At 44.8% G+C, this 20,990-nt stretch overlaps 1 protein-coding gene across 1 annotated transcript in view; it reads right to left on the reverse strand.

The window, feature by feature from the left end:
• The window catches only part of EGFLAM (EGF like, fibronectin type III and laminin G domains), a 191,142-nt gene that overhangs the window by 36,726 nt on the left and 133,426 nt on the right, over nt 1-20,990 (reverse strand). The window contains exons 11-15 of the mRNA XM_061129917.1: nt 20,279-20,379; nt 18,016-18,160; nt 14,356-14,545; nt 3,757-3,882; nt 2,394-2,637 (exon numbers count right to left, since the gene is read on the reverse strand). Of these exons, the coding sequence (XP_060985900.1) occupies nt 2,394-2,637; nt 3,757-3,882; nt 14,356-14,545; nt 18,016-18,160; nt 20,279-20,379 (806 nt within the window). The remainder of the gene's footprint in view (nt 1-2,393; nt 2,638-3,756; nt 3,883-14,355; nt 14,546-18,015; nt 18,161-20,278; nt 20,380-20,990) is intronic.

Consider the following 20,990-nt stretch of genomic DNA (forward strand, 5'->3'; position numbering starts at 1 on the left):
AGGTGATATTCAAGGTGTCTTCTTCCTTTCTTGACTTGACAAATTGTTCTGAGTGAGTTATTTAGGCTGTTTTGCATAATCATATGTAAATTGAATCAATTAAATACCCACCAAAGTTGTCTTGAGACACAGGATGTTCTTGCATAACCAGAGACACAAAAATATTTGTCCATTCCCCAAGGTGGGAGGTGTCACTGATGTGTAGGAGTTCAACCTTAAGGACAAGAATGAACTGTACTTTTAAAGAACTGTTGAAACCTAAGGCAGTAAGCACTTTCCATTAGCCAGGAAAAATGATCAGCAATTAAGGGCAATGCATGGCTTCCCTTGTGGCTCAGCTGGTAAAGAATCTGCCTGCAATGTGGGCTTGGGTTCAATCTCTGGATTGGGAAGATCCCCTGGAGAAGAAAAGGGCTACCCACTCCAGTATTCTGGCCTAGAGAATTCCATGGACTGTATAGTCCATAGGGTCGCAAAGAGTCAGGCACAACTGAGCAACTTTCACTTTCACTTCATGATTGTAACACTTCACAAAGAACTCTTTCTAGAGATGACAGTCTAGCAACATGAATTGTGATTGAATACAGCCCACAATTTCCTTTAAAACAACAACAAAGACTAACCAATTTCCTGCTGCAGGGCACTGTTGAACACAACACCCTAGTGAGTTTCAAAGGAGGAGATTTCTTGAAATGTAGAACAAGAAGCGTGTGTGCATTAGATCAGCAGGCCTCTGGCTAGAAGGTAAAAACTCCCATGGGAGGAACACAGTTAGAAGAGGGAAACATAAACAAATAAGAAAAACACCTGCACCTCCAACTGCAGGCTCTGAGGGATTCACAGAGATGCTACCACATTCTATGGGAACAATCGATCTGCTGAGTTGATGAACAGTACAAACTAGGTAACAGAGGGAAAGTTTTAATAACCCAGAACCAAGTCCACAGACACTAGCAAGCCCTTTAGAAGCACTTAGTTACTCCTTGCCACTGAAATCAGTCATCACACAGCCTTTTTGACCATACTGGTCAGGGAAGGGTCCTTGCAATCACTGGTGATTCTCTGTCAGCTTCTTTATATGAAGAATGGTAAGAGCCATGCTAAATAACTAGTTGCCATCAAAGAAATAATGCAAGAGGAAAGTTACAATTTAAAGTGAGACCACCCCAATCGATTGAAAACCGATCAGTGATATTTAAGGTGACATCATGTCACACCATGATTATGTGACAGTTATGCACTTATTCGAATGTGAGAATGTATAATGTAATGCCAGTGTGTTCATTCAAGGCTGGTGAGGAAGTTGGTGTCCCTTTGAAATCCTCTTAATCTAATGGAAATGACTTGGTAAGCTTCTGCCAATAGAACATTTGTGGGAAATAGGGCAGATGAATAATGATTTAATGTTTCAAAGTGAATGTGGCTGTGATGCACTCCATTTCCAATGGCCAAAAAGAAAAAAAAAAATGTGAGGCCACCAAGGACGTTTCTGTTCATTACACTTCTACTGCATGCATGCTATGTCACTTCAGTCTTGTCTGCTCTCTGCAACCCCATGGACTGTAGCCCAACAAGCTCCTCTGTCCATGGGATTTCCCAGGCAAGAATACTAGAGTGGGTTGTCATTTCCTTCTCTAGGGGACCTTCCTGATCTAGGGATCGAACCTGTGTCTCTTAAGTTTTGTGCATTGGCAGGCAGGTTCTTTAGCACTAGCTCCACCTGGTAAATCCCTACTTTTTCAACTAGTTGTTATGTATTTGCCAAGTGCTCACCAAGTGATGCTCTGAGCAAGGTACTGATTGACAGTTTATGAAGTTTCTGCTGATTGTGTTGCATGATCTCAGGTGGAGAGGATGACGGTTTACCCCCATCTGAGGCCAGCCCATTTTCCATAGTTCGAAGCAGAGATTCGCTACCTGCTAGGTAGTTATTTGCCCACTCCAGTACTCTTGCCTGGAAAATCCCATGGACAGAGGAGCCTGGTAGGCTGTAGTCCATGGGGTAGCTAAGAGTCGGACACGACTGAGCGACTTCACTTTCACTTTTCACTTTCATGCATTGGAGAAGGAAATGGCAACCCACTCCAGTATTCTTGCCTGGAGAATCCCAGGGACAGAGGAGCCTGGTGGGCTGCTGTCTATGGGGTCGCACAGAGTTGGACACGACTGAAGTGACTTAGCAGCAGCAGCAGCAGGTAGTTATTTGAGAAAAGGAAACCGTGCCCCCAGGAAAGCATGATCTCTAGGAAGCACATCATCTGTATTAATCAGGACAGGTTTCAGAAAAGACAACTGTATACAGAAGACAGGAAGACAGTCAACTGGTTGAAGACAAATCTTTCTTCGAAGTGGCTATCGAAGGGAGGAGAGCCCCTGACAGCCTTAGCCCTTACCTGAGAACACCAGTCCCAGAGCCACAGTCAAAGCGGAACTCCACGTGGCCCCCTGCCATGTTGATAGACAGGAAGTCTTTGCTGCCGGTGTCATAACTATACAGGAGCACGCCGTCTTCCGAATCCGGCCGAAATGTGATCTCAAATTCCATGAAGGAAAGGTAATGCCGGGGCTCCAGCGGCCAGGGGGTTGCAGCGTAGGACCTCAGAGACTCTCTGAACTGAGGAACGGTCAAGGTGAAAGCTGAAAAAGCAAGTGCATGGTTTAGAAACGCCTTCGTGCTGGAACTAGCCATCTTCTTTGCCTCCTGGGTATAGAACTCAAGGATATTTCTCAGCTGCTCTGAAGAGAAGTGGGTGGTATAGCTGAGCTCTGGCCAGTGGAATGTGGGCAGGGGGGCGGATAGTACACAACATTCCAGGTCTGGCCCCTAGAGCTTCCTTCCATCCTCCACTCGCTCTCTCTTCCTCACCTACTGGCTGGATGTGGGAATCAATGGAGGGTTCTAAGATCCTAGCGGGCCACTAGAAGGCATCCCTGAATGACTGTGTGGAACAGAGCCACCCCTCTCCCACTGACCTGCAGCGATGTGAGCAAGGACCAAACTTCAGTATGTGAGGCTACAGACATACGAAGATGGAATAGAACAGCTCTTCCTTACTCTGACTCACAACACCCTCTTCGAGGTGACAAGAGATTTGAAATTATACAGTGTTAAAAAAAAAAAAAACTTTTCTCTAGGATGATGGTGTCTTAGGGCCAAATCTGAATCACTGGTAGAAAAGATAAAGCTTTTTCATCCCTGCTTGATTTTTTGCAAAATCTTTTTAGAAACTTCCAATATTATTGTGTGTATTTGTCTGTGCATGTATGTTTGCATGTATGTATACATATATATGCATATATATTAATAATCAATACAGCATTGAGAAGTAGATTAATTCAGCAGAACAGTACAAAGAAAAAGAAACATCACAGAGTTAATGTTTCTGTGAATGGCTTTCCGGCATTTTCTCCCAACTGTCAGATATTCTAAGGAGCCTGAGCTGTGAAATGCTTCAAATTCTGACACAAACCACACACATATAGGCTTTTCAGAGTTATTTGAGGGCCAAGAGGAGCTCACCAAAGCATCGGCCCAGGAACATCATAAAATGAACTTGTCTTTTGGCCAGTTTGCCACTTTGACATCTAAAGACACTTCCACCTGGTTTGAAAAAAGATTCTCCCATCCCTCCCAACAAAGCAACGTCAATCCCATAAAAATATGTGGAACCTTGCTAAATATGCATTGATGAAAAATTATACCAACAGGAATTCACAACGGAGACAGAAATCGCCACCAATTTGCATCTTGCTCACCATCTTCACAGTGTCGACCTCGAAAGCCCAGGGGACAGAGGCAAATGTAGGAATCGGCTTTGCTCGCCGTGCAGGTGCCACCATTGATGCACGAGGCTTCATCACAGATTCCACTGCTGCACTCCCCTAAATACAGAACGGGAATTACAAAGCTGATTCATCAAGTGAACCTGTCCGAGACTGGCCAGGCCCACTGCTTGCGATTCTGAACAAATAACAGCTCATGCCCTTCTCCTGTTGATCAGCTCCTCTGCACAACTGCACACTAGCTTTCAGGAGATGTGGACCCTTCCCTTCATTTTAATCTGATTTTGGTTTATTCTTTATGAGAAGCCACACAGATGCCTTAAAACAGGGTGGAGACAGTAAATCAAACAATAAACTACAGGGCAATTTTATGAACCCTGACAGGGATGACGGAGCTGTTTCTGCTGTAATTCACCTCACTGTTGTTCCCACAAGAGTGTTTCCATGCCTCCAATGTCAGCAGAGGCTTTATGTTAAAAAGCCTTCTCATTTATGTGGCCTCAATTACCTTAAGTGCTGCCCGCCTTGTTGGCTGAACGCAGAGGTGGGCAAGATAAGCACAGAGGGAGGTAAGGAGCCTTGTCGAAGCTTATTAACTGCCTGGGCTGTCAACTCCTCTGACAGGAGCAGAGAGGGAGCGGGGGTTAGCAGGGGGTTCCAGAATCCTTATTTCTCAGCCCCAAGTTATAGTCTCATGAGGGACAGGAAGGTGACCAGAAGTAAAAAGTGCTGAAAGCTTCAACATCAGATGGCTTAGTTCTCTCTACAAATACACACTGGAGACACCCATAAAAGGTACTCTTGGTCATTTTCAAGTGTAGTCAGCCAGATGAAATGAAAACAAGCTAACTTTTCCTGGGTTGCTTTTCTTCTGCTTCTCTGCTCTTCCTTTTCTCCTTGTGTATAAGAAATAAATTAGGCAGATGGGTCACAACCTGGCCCAGAACAACACAGGTGAGTCTGAAGCACGTTTTCTCAGGATGGAAGAAAAGAGGGGCATCAACTCATCTTCTCAGCAAGATGAGTCTCTTATCCTTTTCTCATCAGTCATCTGTGTTGATTGAACTGATCCAGTCTTTTCTTCTCCCAAAGCCTCCTCAGGAGGAGGGGGAAGGGCTTGGCCCACTGTGTACCCAGGAGAGGAGACCGACTTCAGGACCTGATAACACAGTTTCATTTCAGCCCTTCCAGATGGCGCGCCTCTCCAGCCGGGTGGGAATTCCAGCTGCGGGTGGGGGGCACTGCAAGTTCAGGCAAAGAAGTGACCGCTGGTGTTTTTCTTCAGCCATAGCCCTGAGAACTTCTCCAGCATCCACAGAGAGGCTCACTTGGCTTTAGGGAGCCAAACTCTCACAGGTCCTCTGGTTCCACCCGTCTCCTTGGCGGGAGTCTTTCTCAGAGAGTGCCGGTGTCACAGGAGGAAGTGGGGTCCTTGGTTTATCTTAGATATACACGGGAACAATTCTCTCGCACATTTGCTTTGTAACTATTTTTTTACGGGTGGGAGGTGACAGGGAGGGGGCTCGAAAGCCAGCCAGAGATGTTTACTTGATGAAAGCAGTGTTTCAGCAAGACCTTGCTGGCAATGGTATGCATGATGGATTGTGAGTGATGAGGGTGGGGAAGAGGAGAAATGCCCACAGGGAGGAAAACCACAGCTGGAGAGGCTGATGGCAGAGGAAACGAAGAGAAAGGGAACAATCAAAGAGCCACAGGGCAAGGAGGAGGAGCCAGTTCATTCTGAGAGGCTGAAGGTGGAGGAAGACTCCAGCGTAAACCCCAAGGCTTCTAGCTTGGAAGATGGAAAGGAGAGAGGCAAGAGGGAAAAAAATAGGGAGGCTGGGAACAGGACCGGGCTTCCAAGGAGCGGAGGAGAAGCTGTCTTTTGTTCAGTTTAAACATGAGGTGATGGTGGAAGTGTCTGCTGCTGGACACCAGGGCAGGAAGACATCCTGCACACAGGTGAGGGCTGGCGGGACAGCAACAACTTGGGGGTGAACCTGACACCAGGAACAGATGGGCTCCTTGACAGAGGACAGTATGGAAGGGCCCCTGGAACTCCCAGCACCAAGGAAGGGAGAGGAGCCAGCAGAGAAGACAAAGTGAGACAAGACAAAGGACCCAGAGGATCCAGACAAGGTGGGTTCCCAGAAGCTCAGGGAGGTATCATTGCCGGTATTTCAAAATCTCACTGATGCTCATCACTCCTTTGAAAGCATGGTAGGTATTGCACCCACCGTTGAAGAATCATGTCTTTAATGCTTTAATAAAGAATCGTATAGGGATTTGCCTGGTGGTTCAGTGGTTAAGAATCCATCTGCCAATCCAGGGGACACGGGTTTGATCCCTGGTCTGGGAATATCCCACATGCCAGGGAGCAACGAAGTCCATGGCCCACAACTACTGAGCCCGTGCATCCTGGAGCCTGTGCTCCGCAACAAGAGAAGCCACCGCAATGAGAAGGCGTGTACTACAACTAGACAGTTGCCCCCATTCACCGCAACTAGAGAAAGCTCGCGCATAGCAACCAAGACCCAGCGCAGCCAAAAATAAATCGATTTTAAAATCTCTTTAAAAGTGCTCATTAAGAAAAGAAACATACAGCACTATAATAGCAAAACTTATTATATAGTTTTATTTCAATATAAAATTGTTTCTTATCAGGCATACTGTTTTCTGCATTTGAAAACATCCTTCTGAGAAGAGTTCCATGGACTTTACCAGACTGCCAAAGGGGTCATGGCACACAGAAGGTTAAGTAACCTTGGGTTATTGAGAAGTAACAATCCTGGCAGCAAGGTCCCAGGAATATAGGGAAGGGGGGTGTGCAGAGCGGAGATGAACAGGTTAGTGTTAGAACTCTCAACTCTGAGAGCATGAGGAAGGAGCTGCAAGACCACGTGTATAGGCACCAACACATAAAATAACTGACACTGACACCTACTATCCACCGGCTGTTGTGTGGGTTTATGCAAGATAATGAAGTGAGGGGCAGGAGAGAGATGAGGTATTCGTGGAGGAAAGAGAGGGTGGGATGGAGTACACTAAGCAGACGTAGACAGTGGGCAGGCTCCCTGCCCCTCGTCTCCCACCCAGCCCAACAATGAGGCTTGTCTATTTCCTCTCCTAAAGCTCTGACGAGTCTGCCATTCCTCTTACCCTCGATCAAAACCCATCATCTCCAATCTGAACTACTGTACAGCCTCCCAACTGGTCTACATGCACCCCCAGGAAGGAAGACCCCTTCCGATAAGCTGTCTGTAGTCAGAGGGATCTTTCCAAAACACAAACTAGATCATGAGACCCACACCCCCACAAACACATTTCCACTGGGACAGACCATTTCCTCAGCCTGGAACGCACTTCCCTCTCATCTCTGCTTTCTACCTCCTACTTTTGCTTGAGATATCAACTTCATATTACATCCTCAGAAATGCTTTTCTTGACCCCCACCCCATAAATCCCCCTATAATACATTAGCATTGCACTTTCCCTTTGTAACACTGACTCCAAATTGTAATTTTACATGTCTCAAGTGATGATTATTTGATTAATTTGGTCCCTCCTCACGGCAGGTACAGGCTTCCCAGGTGGTGCTAGTGGTAAAGAACCTGCCTGCCAGTGCAGGAAACATAAGAGAAATGGGTTTGATCCCTGGGTCGGGAACATCTGGAGGAGGAAATGGCAACCCACTCCAGTTTTCTTGCCTGGAGAATCCCATGGACAGAGGAGCCTGGCAGGCTACAGTCCATGGGGTTACAGAGTTGGTCACAACTGAAGCAACTTAGCATGCACACACACACACACACACACACACACACATGCATGGCAACTACAGGAGGAATGAGCTGGGATTCTGTCTTGTTCACTCCTTTATCCTAAGCACCTACAGCTGTGACCAGCACTAAGCAGGAGCTTAAGTATTTATTGAGTGGAAGAAAGAGTAAGAGGGTGATAAACCATAGTGTGACCCATGGCCCCTGCAGACTTCACGAATCTCAAATAATTTGGGGAGGTGCCTGCATGACACAGCAGGGTGTGGGGATTCAAGATGGGATTGGAAAAAGTGAGTGGTGGTGGTTTAGGTTGGAGATTTTGGGTGGAAATAATAAAAGAAAACACTGGGCCAAAGTTTGCAAAATTTTGCTGAGATTGCTGACTATTCTAAAATGTGAGTTCAGAGAGAGTCCACTAACTGGAAAAAATTTAATGAAGGCAATGAGGCAGGACGGGTTGAGTAATGAAAGGCCCCTTAGAAATGGCTTTAGTGGGGGGGCGGGGGAGGTGGGAGAGAGAAAACATTGAGGTTGAAGACATCAAGGCCAAGTTAGACATCGGAGGGAGGAGCCATGACTTGCAACTGTCCTCACCCTCTTCTGGAAGTCTGCATCTCCACCGGAAATTACCGCTGTTTACAAGAGCCCAGTCTCCACTGTGCTGAGACCACATTAACTTATAGGAACTTGGACTTCAACAGAACACACTCAAAGGGAAGCAAATAGGGAGGGTGAGAAAGGATAGCTAGCCCTGTTCTATCACAGAGAAAAAAAATGGGAAGAAATGAAAAAAGGTCATGTGACCAATGCCTGCCATTAAGATTCATATAATAATAAGCCCATAAATCATTGCAGATGGTGATTGCAGCCATGAAATTAAAAGACGCTTACTCTTGGAAGGAAAGTTATGACCAACCTAGATAGCATATTAAAAAGCAGAGACATTACTTTGCCAACAAAGGTCCATCTAGTCAAGGCCATGGTTTTTCCAGTGGTCATGTATGGATGTGAGAGTTGGACTGTGAAGAAAGCTGAGCACTGAAAAATTGATGCTTTTGAACTGCGGCGTTGGAGAAGACTCTTGAGAGTCCCTTGGACTGCAAGGAGATCCAACCAGTCCATTCTAAAGGAGATCAGTCCTGGGTGTTCACCGGAAGAACTGATGCTGAAGATGAAACTCCAATACTTTGGCCACCTGATGTAAAGAGCTGACTCATTGGAAAAGACCCTGATGCTGGGAGGGATTGGGGACATGAGGAGAAGGGGACGACAGAGGATGAGATGGCTGGATGGTATCACCGACTCAATGGACATGAGTTTGAGTAATCTCCAGGAGTTGGTGATGGACAGGGAGGCCTGGCGTGCTGTGATTCATGGGGTCGCAAAGAGTTGGACACGACTGAGCGACTGAATTGAACTGATGCCCAGGGAGCCCTGGTGGCTCAGATGGCAAAGCGTCTGCCCGCAATGCAGGAGACCCAGGTTTGATCCCCGGGTTGGGAAGATCCCCTGGAGAAGGAAATGGCAACCCACTCCAGTACTCTTGCCTAGAAAATTCCATGGATGGAGGAGCCTGGTGGGCTACAGTTCATGGGGTCGCAAAGAGTCAGATATGACTGAGCAACTTTTCACTTCACTTCACTTTTCACATGCCCAGGGAGCCCAGAGCCCGCAAGGTGGACCCTCCTGCCTTATCCACTCAATGGAGAGGTTGGTATTGTAGAATTTAAAACACTGTCAGGAATTAGCCCTTGCTCAAATTTGCAACTTCTTAACTTCTTGTCAGAGGTTTCTGCAGCCCTGAGATTGCCAGACCTGTCCTTCAGGGCTATTTCCCTGATAGTTCAATGAAGAAAGAAGTAACAACTTATACGCTGTGATTATTGTTATTAATAAACTGAAGCCACATTATTATTAATAATAACAACAGGAAACATTTACAACATATTTGCGATGTGCGAGGCTTTATTCTAAGTGCTGTATATGCACCATGACTCATCTAGACAAGACACTCTTATAAAGGCAGTTACTGTTTATAGATGGGGCAAAAGTATTAGTTTCTCAGTTGGAGAAAGTAACATAGGGAATAACAAGAGGAGAGTGATCTTTTTCTTTCAAGTAAACTCTGTTGTTTGTGGTATCAGTGGTATCAACTTTGCGACCCCATGGACTGTAGCCCGCCAGGCTCCTCTGTCCATGGATTCTCTAGGCAAGAATACTGGAGTAGGTAGCCATTCCCTTCCCCAGAGTATCTTTCCAACCCAGGAATCAAACCCGGGTGTCCTATATTGCAGGCAGACTCTTTACCATCTGAGCCACCAGGGAATCCCAAAGATGGGCTACTGAGTCCCGAACCAGTTAACTATCTGGATTTGATCTACCAAATCCAGGCAACCTACCTTCAGAGTTCAGCCCCTTCTACACCACAGGAGACTTCTGATGGGCCTGCTGGTTCCTACATTACCACAGTGGGTGCCTTTATAATCGTTCTAGTTATTACTGTTGACTGTTTGCTTGACTAAGTGATCAACTGAGGGGAAAAGTAACATAGGGAATAACAAGAAGTAAATAATCTTTTCCTTTCAAGTAAACATGATTGTTTGTATTTTTAACAATAGTATCATCTTTCAGTTCAGTTCAGTTCAGTTCAGTCACTCAGTCGTGTCCAACTCTTTGCGACCCCATGAATCACAGCACGCCAGGCCTCCCTGTCCATCACCAACTCCTGGAGATTACTCAAACTCATGTCTATTGAGTCGGTGATGCCATCCAGCCATCTCATCCTCTGTCATCCCCTTCTCCTCCCGCCCCCAATCCCTCCCAGCATCAGGGTCTTTTCCAATGAGTCCACTCTTCGCATCAGGTAGCCAAAATATTGGAGTTTCACCTTCAGCATCAGTCCTTCCAATGAACACCCAGGACTGATCTCCTTTAGGATGGACTGGTTGGATCTCCCTGCAGTCCAAGGGACTCTCAAGAGTCTTCTCCAACACTGCAGTTCAAAAGCATCAATTCTTCAGTGCTCTGCTTTCTTCACAGTCTAACTCTCACATCCATACATGACCACTGGAAAAACCATGGCCTTGACTAGATGGACCTTTGTTGGCAAAGTAATGTCTCTGCTTTTTAATATGCTGTCTAGGTTGGTCATAACTTTCCTTCCAAGGAGTAAGCATCTTTTAATTTCAGTATCACCTTTAGGAGTAAGAAAAGTAGAAGGAAGCAATTTGAAGCCAATTCAGGAGGCTTTGATGTGGCAGATGTGGTTAAGAGGGCAGACACTGAGCCAGAATTACTGAGGTCACCATCAGCTTTACCATCTACTAGCTGTGTGACCTTAGGCAAGTTATTTAACTGTTCTGAAGCACCAGCTCTCATCTGTAAACATTGAGGCTAATCATAGCACCTACTGTAGGAATTTTGAGGTTGTTACACTCAGTCATGTCCAACTCTTTGCAGCCCCATGGACTACAGCACACCAGGCTTCCCTGTCCTTCACCATCTCCCAGAGTTGCTCAAACTCATGTCCATTGAGTCAGTGATGCCATCCAACCATTTCATCCTCTGTCATCCCTTTCCCTTCCTGCCTTCAGTCTTTCTCAGCATCAGGGTCTTCTCTAATGAGTGAGCTCTTCCCATCAGGTGGCCAAAGTATTGGAGCTTCAGCTTTAGCATCAGTCCTTCCAATGAATATTCAGGACTGATTTCCTTTAGGATTGACTGGTTTGATCTCCTTGCTGTCCAGGGACTCTCAAGAGTCTTCTCCAACACCACAGTTCCAAAGCATCAATTCTTTGGTGCTCAGCCTTCTTTATGGTCCAACTCTCATATCTGTAGATGACTACTGGAAAAACCATAGCTTTGATTATATGAACTTTTGTTGGCAAATTAATGTCTCTCCTTTTTAATATGCTGTCAAGGTTTGTCACAGCTTTTATTTTGAGGAGAATAAAGTTATTCCAAATGGTGGGTATAAGTAGCAGGTGCTCAGCTAATCAGCTATAAAACAAGGAAACAAAATAAACCAACTATACCTGGAGTTATGAGTACCAAACAGCTCTGATTCAGGAATGGAGAGAGGGTGGAATAGGATCATACGTGGAGAAGTGTGTGTGCGTGCGCACTTAGTGGCTCAGTCATGTCCAACTCTTTGTGACCCCAGGGACTGCAGCCTCCCAGGCTCCTCTATCTGTGGAATTCTTCAGGAAAGAATAGTAGAGTGGGTTGCCAAGCCCTCCTCCAGCGGATCTTCCCAACCCAGGGATCGAACCCAGGTCTCCCGCACTGCAGGCAGATTCTTTACCCACTGAGCCACCAGGGAAGCCCATGTGGTAAAGCAAATGCAGCCAAATGTGACAGTAGAGCCTAGGTTGCAGGAATGTGGTATTCATCATGCATTCTTTCAGAAGAACATCTTGAAGATGGAGAACAGAGAGACCCAAGAAAAGGACTTGCCATATCTTGCCATGACAATGTCATATGAGGATATGATGCTCAGAGTTGTGGCCCATCTTGGGATTATGAGTGAAAAACAAGAGAACTAGAGACACCAACCCAGAGATCTGACATTACTGAGTCACTAAGAGGGACTGAACCATGTCCTCCCCAAATTCATAGGTTGAAGCCCTAACTCCCAATGGGACTGTATTTGGAGATACCACCTTTTGAAAGGTAATTAAGGTTTAACTGAAGTCATGTGAGTGAGCCCTACTCCAATCTGACTGGTGTCCTTATCAGAAGAGGGAGAGACACGGGGAGTCCGGCAGAGACGGAAGGCCACACGAGGACACCGTGAGAAGATGGCCATCAACAAGCCAAGGAGAGAGGCCTCAGGAGAAACCAAACCTGCCAGTGTACTGATCCTGAATTTCCAGCCTCCTGAACTGGATGAAAATGAATTTCTGTTGTCTAAATCGCCTAGTCTGTGGTATTTTGTTACGGTGGCCCTAACCAACTAAAACAGTCACTGAATTAACCAACCTTAAAATTATCTATCAGCTGCCTTCAGTTATGGAATAAATGTCCTTATTGCTTTAAAAGCAATCTTAGGTTTTTCAACAAATGGTTCTGGAACAACTGGGCAATCACACACACACAAAATGAATCTAGACACAGACCTTACAAACTTGACAAAAATTAACTCAAAATGGATCACAGACCTAAATGTAAACATTAAGCTATAAAACTCATAGAAGATAACATAGGTGAAAACCTAGATGTCCTTGGGTAAGGTGATGGCTTTTTAGATATAATACCAAAGGCACAATCTGTGAAAGAAATAATTGATAAGATAAACTTCATTAAAACTAAAAACTTCTTCTCTCTGAAAGACAATGTCAGGGACTGAGAAGACAAACCAGACTGGAAGAAAATACTTGCAAAAAACACATCTAATGAAGAACTGTATCCAAAACATATAAAGAACTCTTAAAACTCACTAATAAGAAAATAAACAACCCAATTAAAAATGGACCAAACATTGAAATGTATACAAATAATAATACTGGAGAGAGTGTGGAGAAAAGGAAACCCTCCTTCACTACTGACAGGAATGCAAATTGGTGCAGTTACTGTGGAAAACAGTACAGACGTTCTTCAAAAAACTGAAAATGGAGCTACCATATGATTGAGTAATCCCACTCTTGGGCATATATCTGGACAAAACTATAATCCAAAAAGATACATGCATTCCTCTGTTCATAGCAGCACCATTTACAAAAGCTAAGACATAGAAACAACCAAAATGTCCAATGGCAGATGAATAGATAAAGAAGATGTGGTATGTATATATACAGTGGAATACTACTTAGTCATAAAAAGGATGAAGTTCTGTCATCTGAAGCAACATGGATGGACCTAGAGATTATCATACTAAGTGAAGTAAGTCAGACAGAGAAAGACAAATACCATATGATATCACTTATATGTGGATTCTAAGATACAAAACAATGAACTTATCTAGAAAACAGAAACAGATTCACAGACATAGAGAACAGACTTGTGGTTGTCAAGGAGGAGAGGGGTGGGAGAGGGATGGATTGGTAGTTTGGGATTAACAAATGCAAATTATTGTATATATGTATAGTGAAATCACTTTGCGGCACACCAGAAACACTCTGATGGGGGATGTTGATATTGGGGGAAGGGGATATACATGTGTGGGGACAGAGGGCATATAGGAAATATCTGCACCTTCCTGTCAATTTTGCTGTGAACCTTAAACTACTCAATCAAGTCTTAATTTAAAAAAAAGAAAATAGAAAAAAACCCCACAAACCTAGTTCTGCCCTCTTTTGGGTAAATTCTTCAACTTTTACAAGCCCCAGTGCCTTCTTGTATAAAATGAATGTAGTAATAATTTCTACTTCCTAGAGTCAGTGTGAGGGGTAAATGAGAGGGCTATAATAATGCATTTGGTACTGTGGTCAAAATTAGAATGTGACCACTTCTTTTAGAAGCAGAGAGTATACAAAAGATCTTTCCACATTATTGCACTGGTTTTTCCACTGGACTGGATGAAGAAGGGTAGAAGGGCTCAATTGTCATTGCCTCATCAGATGGGACCAGACTGCATTTCTTGAAGAAGGCCAAGATGGCAGCAAGGCACAGCCAAGGGTTTGGTGCACCCTTGGTCTTATTTACCACGTCTTGGTGTTCAGATTCAAGGTCATCATGTCCTCAGAGCACCAACCTCACTTCTCAGCTCACCTCCCTCCTGAAGCTCTGTATTAACCACCCTCGACCCAAACCAGAAAAGCAATCCACCAGAGCATACCACCCACTTTCAACCACTTACCCACATCGGCCCCGCTGAGAGCTTTCCCCAGTGGCCAGGGCCTCAAGTCCACTCTCTTCCCATTAACAGTGAGTGACTGCACACAGCCTTGAAAGCCTCGGTTTGTCCCTGTTGCTCTCACCAACCAGTAAGCACTGGGAGCTCCACCAAGATAGAGAGGTGTCCGGAAGGTAATTTTACTGTACTGGCCCTTTAAGAAAGATGGAAACCATAACTCACTAAACAAAGTCAAAAGCTAAAACACACCAGATGAGGGACATGATTAAGATGCAATATAGTGCCAGTATGATGATCTCTAGGTCCATCCATGTTGCTGCAGATGACAGAACTTCATTCATTTTATGGCTGAGTAGTATTCCATACGACCACATGGATTATACAGTCCATGGAGTTCTCCAGGCCAGAATACTGGAGTGGATAGCCTTTCCCTTCTCCAGGGGATCTTCCTAACCCAGGGATTGAGCTCAGGTCTCTAGCACTGAAGGCAGATTCTTTACCAGCAGAGCCAACAGGGAAGCTATATATTACCACATCTTCTTTATCCATTCATCACATATATATGAATGTATATGGATACCCATATATCCAATTTATGAATATTTTTCCACTGATATTTATCTTTAAGTCATTGTCCTACTGGAAAATTAAACCTACAGTTAGCATTGGGAACTCAGAGAGCTGTGTTTTGAGAAGGGATGACTTTGGAACGCCTCGAAGGGAAAGGAAGGTCAGTCTAAGCTGGAGTAAGCCAACAGGCAGTGTACCGTGCTGGGCATCCAAAACAAACTTTCTCTTTCCAGTCCTGACACCAATTTACTGTGTATCTTGGATGGGCCATAGGACTATTCTGTGTCTCCAAAGGTGATAATACTAATTTTGTGTATATGTGGGCTAACGTTTACCCTTTTACTATCCCGGTCACCTTTATACTAGATCCTGCAAGAGTCATTTGTGAGAGAGAGGGAAATTGCCAAGACTGACTGAGTTGCAAAATATTTTGAAATTTGCTCATGGATACGTTTTTTTTTAAAGTCTTATTACAGCTAAGTAGGGACATTTCCAATCTTAGACTAAACCACAATCTGGATTGTAGGTTTTGAGGTTATAAAATACAGAGTTGAACATGAAGAGGGACAAAATTAAGGTGCTCGTGGTTATTTGTTTTTTATTGCAGAAATATCTCATTTGTTTGGATTAAAGGATCTAGAGAAGGGCTGGGTAAAGGCATGCTGCCAGTAGTTATAAAATTTCCAGAATGTAAGCCACTGAAAAGTAATCTTTACCCTTTATACTTTTGTTATCAATAAGTAAAACATCTAATCATTGCTTTATCTTTTCTAATGAATAAATAAGAATCATTTATAAATAGTATATTAAATGTGAGCTAGGCAGCTTTGACATATTTACAGTGGATTTTAAGGGTTAATTATTTATATTTTTTGTTAGGTGAATTGAGTGTCTGGTTGACTTATTTCATCAAGATCCTCAGGATTTACTTCTTTTGGATCCCATCCTCATCTCATCCCATCCTCTGACCCCATTCCCTGATCCAGGACCACAGCAGGAGCCCAACAGCTAAATCCTTTTCTTCTTTTCTGGAGCATTAAGTGCACCATAGGGGTGAGTAGCTCCTCTGAGGCTCCCTTCACAACAACCCAGACAATAGCCTTTGAGCCTAGCCTTTATCTTCCTCTAATGAGGGTTACCTTTGGGTCTCTGAAGCCTGTATTGCCTGCCTATGGAAAGAACTGGTGGTACCAGAATTTGCATTCCCTCAGCACAGCTCTTGACAGGTTTTAATGGGTGATTAAGTGTGAAAGTCCAACTCTGTTGCTTTGGGTTGGCAGTGCTCTGAGGTACAACTTCCACTCCAGAGCTCCCCTGTAGGATCAGGCTAATGCCAGATCCTGGTAAACTTTGCCTTAGATCTCATTCTCACTGACTCCCTTGTTCATTTTAATCCCTTCTATCACAGGTTTCCTATGGGATTCCTTTCTTAGTGAATCATTTGCATAGACTCATCAACTCGGGTATGTTCTGGGGGAACCCTGACTTAAAACGGATCACTATCTCTCAAGACAGTTTCTTAAACACTCTACACTTGCAATCTGACTTATACAACTTGCTTAGCAAATCCTGGTAGTAGAGAGGCAGATGTTACCCTGAGTATCCACAAAACTATATACTTTTTGTAATTAATTATTATATTCAATAAATCATATCCTCTGAAGGCAATTCTATCTGAGGACTAGAATCACTGTTGTGCATGCTCAGTCATGTCTGACTGACTGTGACCCCATGGACTATGGCCCGCCAGGCTCCTCTGTCCATGGAACTTTCCAGGCAAGAATACTGGAGTGGGCTGCCATTTCCTACTCCAGAGGATCTTCCCAACTGTTAGAGCACTGCAAACTATATACACAGGCATCAGAATAGAATAGGATTATCACCTCCATTTTTCTAGATGCTATGCCTTTATTAATGTAACCTATAATTTCTTTAGCATGTTGTTATCATATGGCCCTATTTATTAACCTTCATTGAATTCCCTTGTTTTAAACTATATGATACTTATACTTGTGTTTCTTCTGTTACAGCTTCTCCACCTTGTATTCAGGTTAGTATTTTGAACCCAAGCTCAAAGCTTCTTTATTTCTATAAAATTTAATTTTAACCATAGTAGGCCCATTGTTCTGGCATTTATTAAGTGAGCAGTGCATTTATCCTCTCTTTCCCTTCCTTAGAAATATATGTATATCTGTATAATGATCTTCTTGGATTCACATTCACTACATTTGTATTCTTGTTCCTTTGGAACCACTGGGATCCAAATGATGAAGTTTATTTTTTCTATTATTATTATTTTTTTTTAGCAGCAAGTTATGACCCTTTTATACAACTTGTCTTGTCAGCAAAGAATATGAAGAGTCTAGGAAGGAGAAAGCTACACACATATACACAAAGGCTTTCTTGCTACTTTTTTCCTCAGAGAATACAAACATCTGCCTGATTATAATTATAGACTTGGTTCCTTGGCAGGTTGCTAATCCAAACTATTTATTCTAAACACAGTCCTAAAATTGCCCAGAGCATGACAAATATGTGAATACCTAGGTGATGTGCTGAGTAGCCCAACAGTTGAATTGTTTTACCACTTCCTATAATCATGGCCCCAAAAAAGGTGGATGAATGGATTATGCCTGCATATTGAACCAAGTGAACCTTTCGGGATGATTTTCTACAGCCACAGGATTGCAACACCTCTGCCTTAAAAGCAAGCTTTATGTTTGGCTCTAATAATATGGCTTCAATTCCTCCAATAGGGGCCTTCCTCTGCCTCTGGCTTTGATGTCCTTGTAGAAAAAGAACATGTCCTCAGGTACAAGGCCTCCCGCATGTCCCGGTGCACCCAGGGCCATGATGTCGGCCAGTCCCGACTTGTCGGTCATATTCAGTCATATTCAGTGAATGAGTCCCCCTCCTTGGTAGATGTGGGAAGGACATGAGCCCTGAAAGCCCACCTTCAATGGAAAAGCTGGCAGGGGCACATCAGAGCTGGGTTGCCTGTGTATACCATGCAAAACAGTCCATCTGCCAGCTCTCTGCAGCGGGACCCTCCCGGAGTGCTGGGCAGAGGCCGGGAGTGCGGCGCACACTCACCTGGGACTGGCCTGTCACCGGCGTGCCATTGTTCAGCTGCAGCAGTCCGTTCAGCCCATCTCTGTAGAGCGTAACAGTATGCCAGCCCCCGAGTTTGATTTTGGTCTCACTTACAATGATGGCGACCCCAGTTCCACAGTTAAACCTGTGGGGGAAGAAAAGAAAAGGAAAACTCTTAGATCAAAGTGCAAGTGAAAGTTGCTCAGTCGTGTCCAACTCTCTGTGACCCCATGGACTGTGTACAGTCCATGGAATTCTCCAGGCCAGAATACTGGAGTGGGTAGCTGTTATCTTCTTCAGGGGATCTTCCCAACCCAGGGAATGAACCCAGGTCTCCCACATTTCAGGCAGATTCACTACCAGCTGAGCTACCAGGAAAGCTCACTATTGTGTTCAGACTCAATGGACATCACTTCCAGGGCAGTAATAGCTTCCCTGAGAGCCAGTCTGTTCAGAGTTAGGCTTATGGATATCAATGGCTGTTTAAATCCACATACAGAAAAACTTCCTTAGGAAGACACCTCTTCCCTAGGACTACCTCAATCTTGTTGTCTTAATCTGCCCATAGAACCTTTCAACGTGGGGCCTCCTTTAACCCGACTTTCTCTGTAGCTTAGAGAATCCTGGGCAGCTAAGATCCTCTCTCTCCTTCTCAGAGATGGCCGGATACCAAACATGGTTTCAAGGTGAGGAGAATTAGAGCTTGAGTCACTCTGCATCCGGGGATTTCTCTGGGGACTTCCCACAACTCCCAAATGACAGCCTCAGTGATATTAATAAAATGTTGGGAAAAAAAAAACCCAAAGACAAGTCTTCACACTTATTTTGGCAAGCTGGGCAGCAGTGCCATCTGTGTTCAGCTGGGCCTGAGTGCAGGTGTGGTTTCCATGGGAAGCTGCGGCTCAGAGCGGGTGTGGGTGGAGAATGAGCATTCTCAGACAGTTGCATTATTCTTGTTTTTTTCCCCAACCTTCGTATGTCCTGGGGTGCCCTCCGGTCACTATGCCTGACATCTAGAACCCTGACCCCATCCAGCCAAGCTCTAAGCAGCCACCATAGCACCTCCCCCTTGGGTCCCGAGGCTGTCAGAGGAGGACACTGGCCATGACACATAGTGCTGTCCTTTTCAGGATGCGCACTAACTGCAGCCTGCTTCTCACGGCCTCCCTTTGTCTCCCGATCCTCAGTAGACAGGAATGGGCTGGAGAGGCATTGCAGAACTGGTTCACCTAGAGGGGGTGATCTCAGAATCAACAGTAGGAGTTGCAGAGATGGACAGCTGCTACTAGCAAATAACCAGCAGGGCTAGCGGAAGTCCTTCAGATCCTCCGAGCGTTAGAGCTCACGAGGTTAGGGACCACTGCCCTGCATCCTACTAGCTGAACTCAATCTCCCATCAATTGATGCATTTAGCAAAGGATGCAGGGGGCAGGGGGCATTTTCTACCCCATGTGGAATGCTTCATAGACAGTATTACCTGTCTAAACCAAAAGTAATTTTTGTGCTGAAATGATCAAAAAACAATAATGGTTGGTGCTTACTGAGTGCTTGCTGTGGTTCAGGCACTGCTCTAAGTTCTCTTGTGTATTAATGCGTTTAATCCTCACAGTAACGCTGGGAGGTAACACAGAGTTGGAGAGGTTAAGTCACTTGTGGAAGGTCAGGTCGCCAGGGAATGTTACCATGGGGATCTTGACCAGTAAGCCATGGAGAAGCACTTGGCTGACCTCACCAAATAGTCCTATGTACACCTCTGTGAGGATGATTAAAACACTCACACATCCACAGAACTCCGCCTCCAGAAAACCACACAGAAACCAAAGGTGGGTGGCTTCCAAGATGCAATGGGACACAAAGGATCAGGGCAGAGGAGGTAAGTCAAACAGTCCATCCCAGTCTGGAGGAAAGATGAGGATACGGTCTGAGTCTCTAGGAACCTCCAGGAGGCTGTGGGCTCCTCTCTGGGCTCCGCGGCTGTCAGCTGAATCTACTGCAGGGGACAAGAAGGTCACAGCCTTCTTCCCATCGCATCCACCAGATTTGCTCTTGAGTGAATGAATGATTACAAGGTTCCAGATTCAAATTTCAGAGGTTACCCTGCAATCTTGATACTCCAGTATTTAGTAGACTGGTCCAGGCTCCATAATACACACAGTTCCTTTATTTATCCTATAAATCGAGTATAGGTTTTGTTCACAGTACAGAAAGGAAAACATATTGTAGGGTAGTATTAAACATTCCAGGGGGTTTTGCCAGGAATTACCTGAACTGGAGAGAGCGCCGGATGACAGCCAGGGACATGAAATCTCCCCTCCCGTGCTCATTCTCCCCGCAGTAGAGCAGTAAGCCATCCTCCGCCTCTGCCTGTTATACAAACAAAAGCCACATGAACAACGAGCATCTCCTCTTCCACAGAGGGCCACCCAGAAACACTCACGATACGGAACTTGAGCATCTCCACTGAGGTCCTATTTATAAGCATGCATGACTCCAATTAATTCCCAGGTACATAGTTCTAGTTCATTTTCAATAAACAGGGGGCAGGGATATAAACAGTGTGTGAGGAATTGGCAGTGACATGAGAGGAAGGCAGCCCCATATCTGACCCACTCTTTACTCTTCCTGGATCCACCAGCAGAGCCTCAGGAGACCGTGTGTGCAGAGACGGTGGTCCCACAGGGGCTGCTCTCATCCTCATCAAATTCTATTCTTGCCAAAGGGCATTCCAGTTTTTCTTTTTCTTTTTTTTAACTTCCCAAGCAAATTTGCATCTTTCCTTGCATTAGGAGAACATGACAATACAAGCAGTCCATGGACTAGTTTGGTTTTCACCCATGCTGCTGGTCCTAGACTGAGACAAGTCATCTTGTGGATTCTCAACACTCTGACCTTAAAGGGGACTTGCTTCCACATCTCCAAACCTATTCCTGTCATCTGAGATACCCAAAAGAATCCCTTTAAGCTGAAGGCACTGC

Source organism: Dama dama, chromosome 25, assembly GCF_033118175.1.
Source record: "Dama dama isolate Ldn47 chromosome 25, ASM3311817v1, whole genome shotgun sequence".
In the NCBI taxonomy this organism is placed as follows: domain Eukaryota; kingdom Metazoa; phylum Chordata; class Mammalia; order Artiodactyla; family Cervidae; genus Dama; species Dama dama.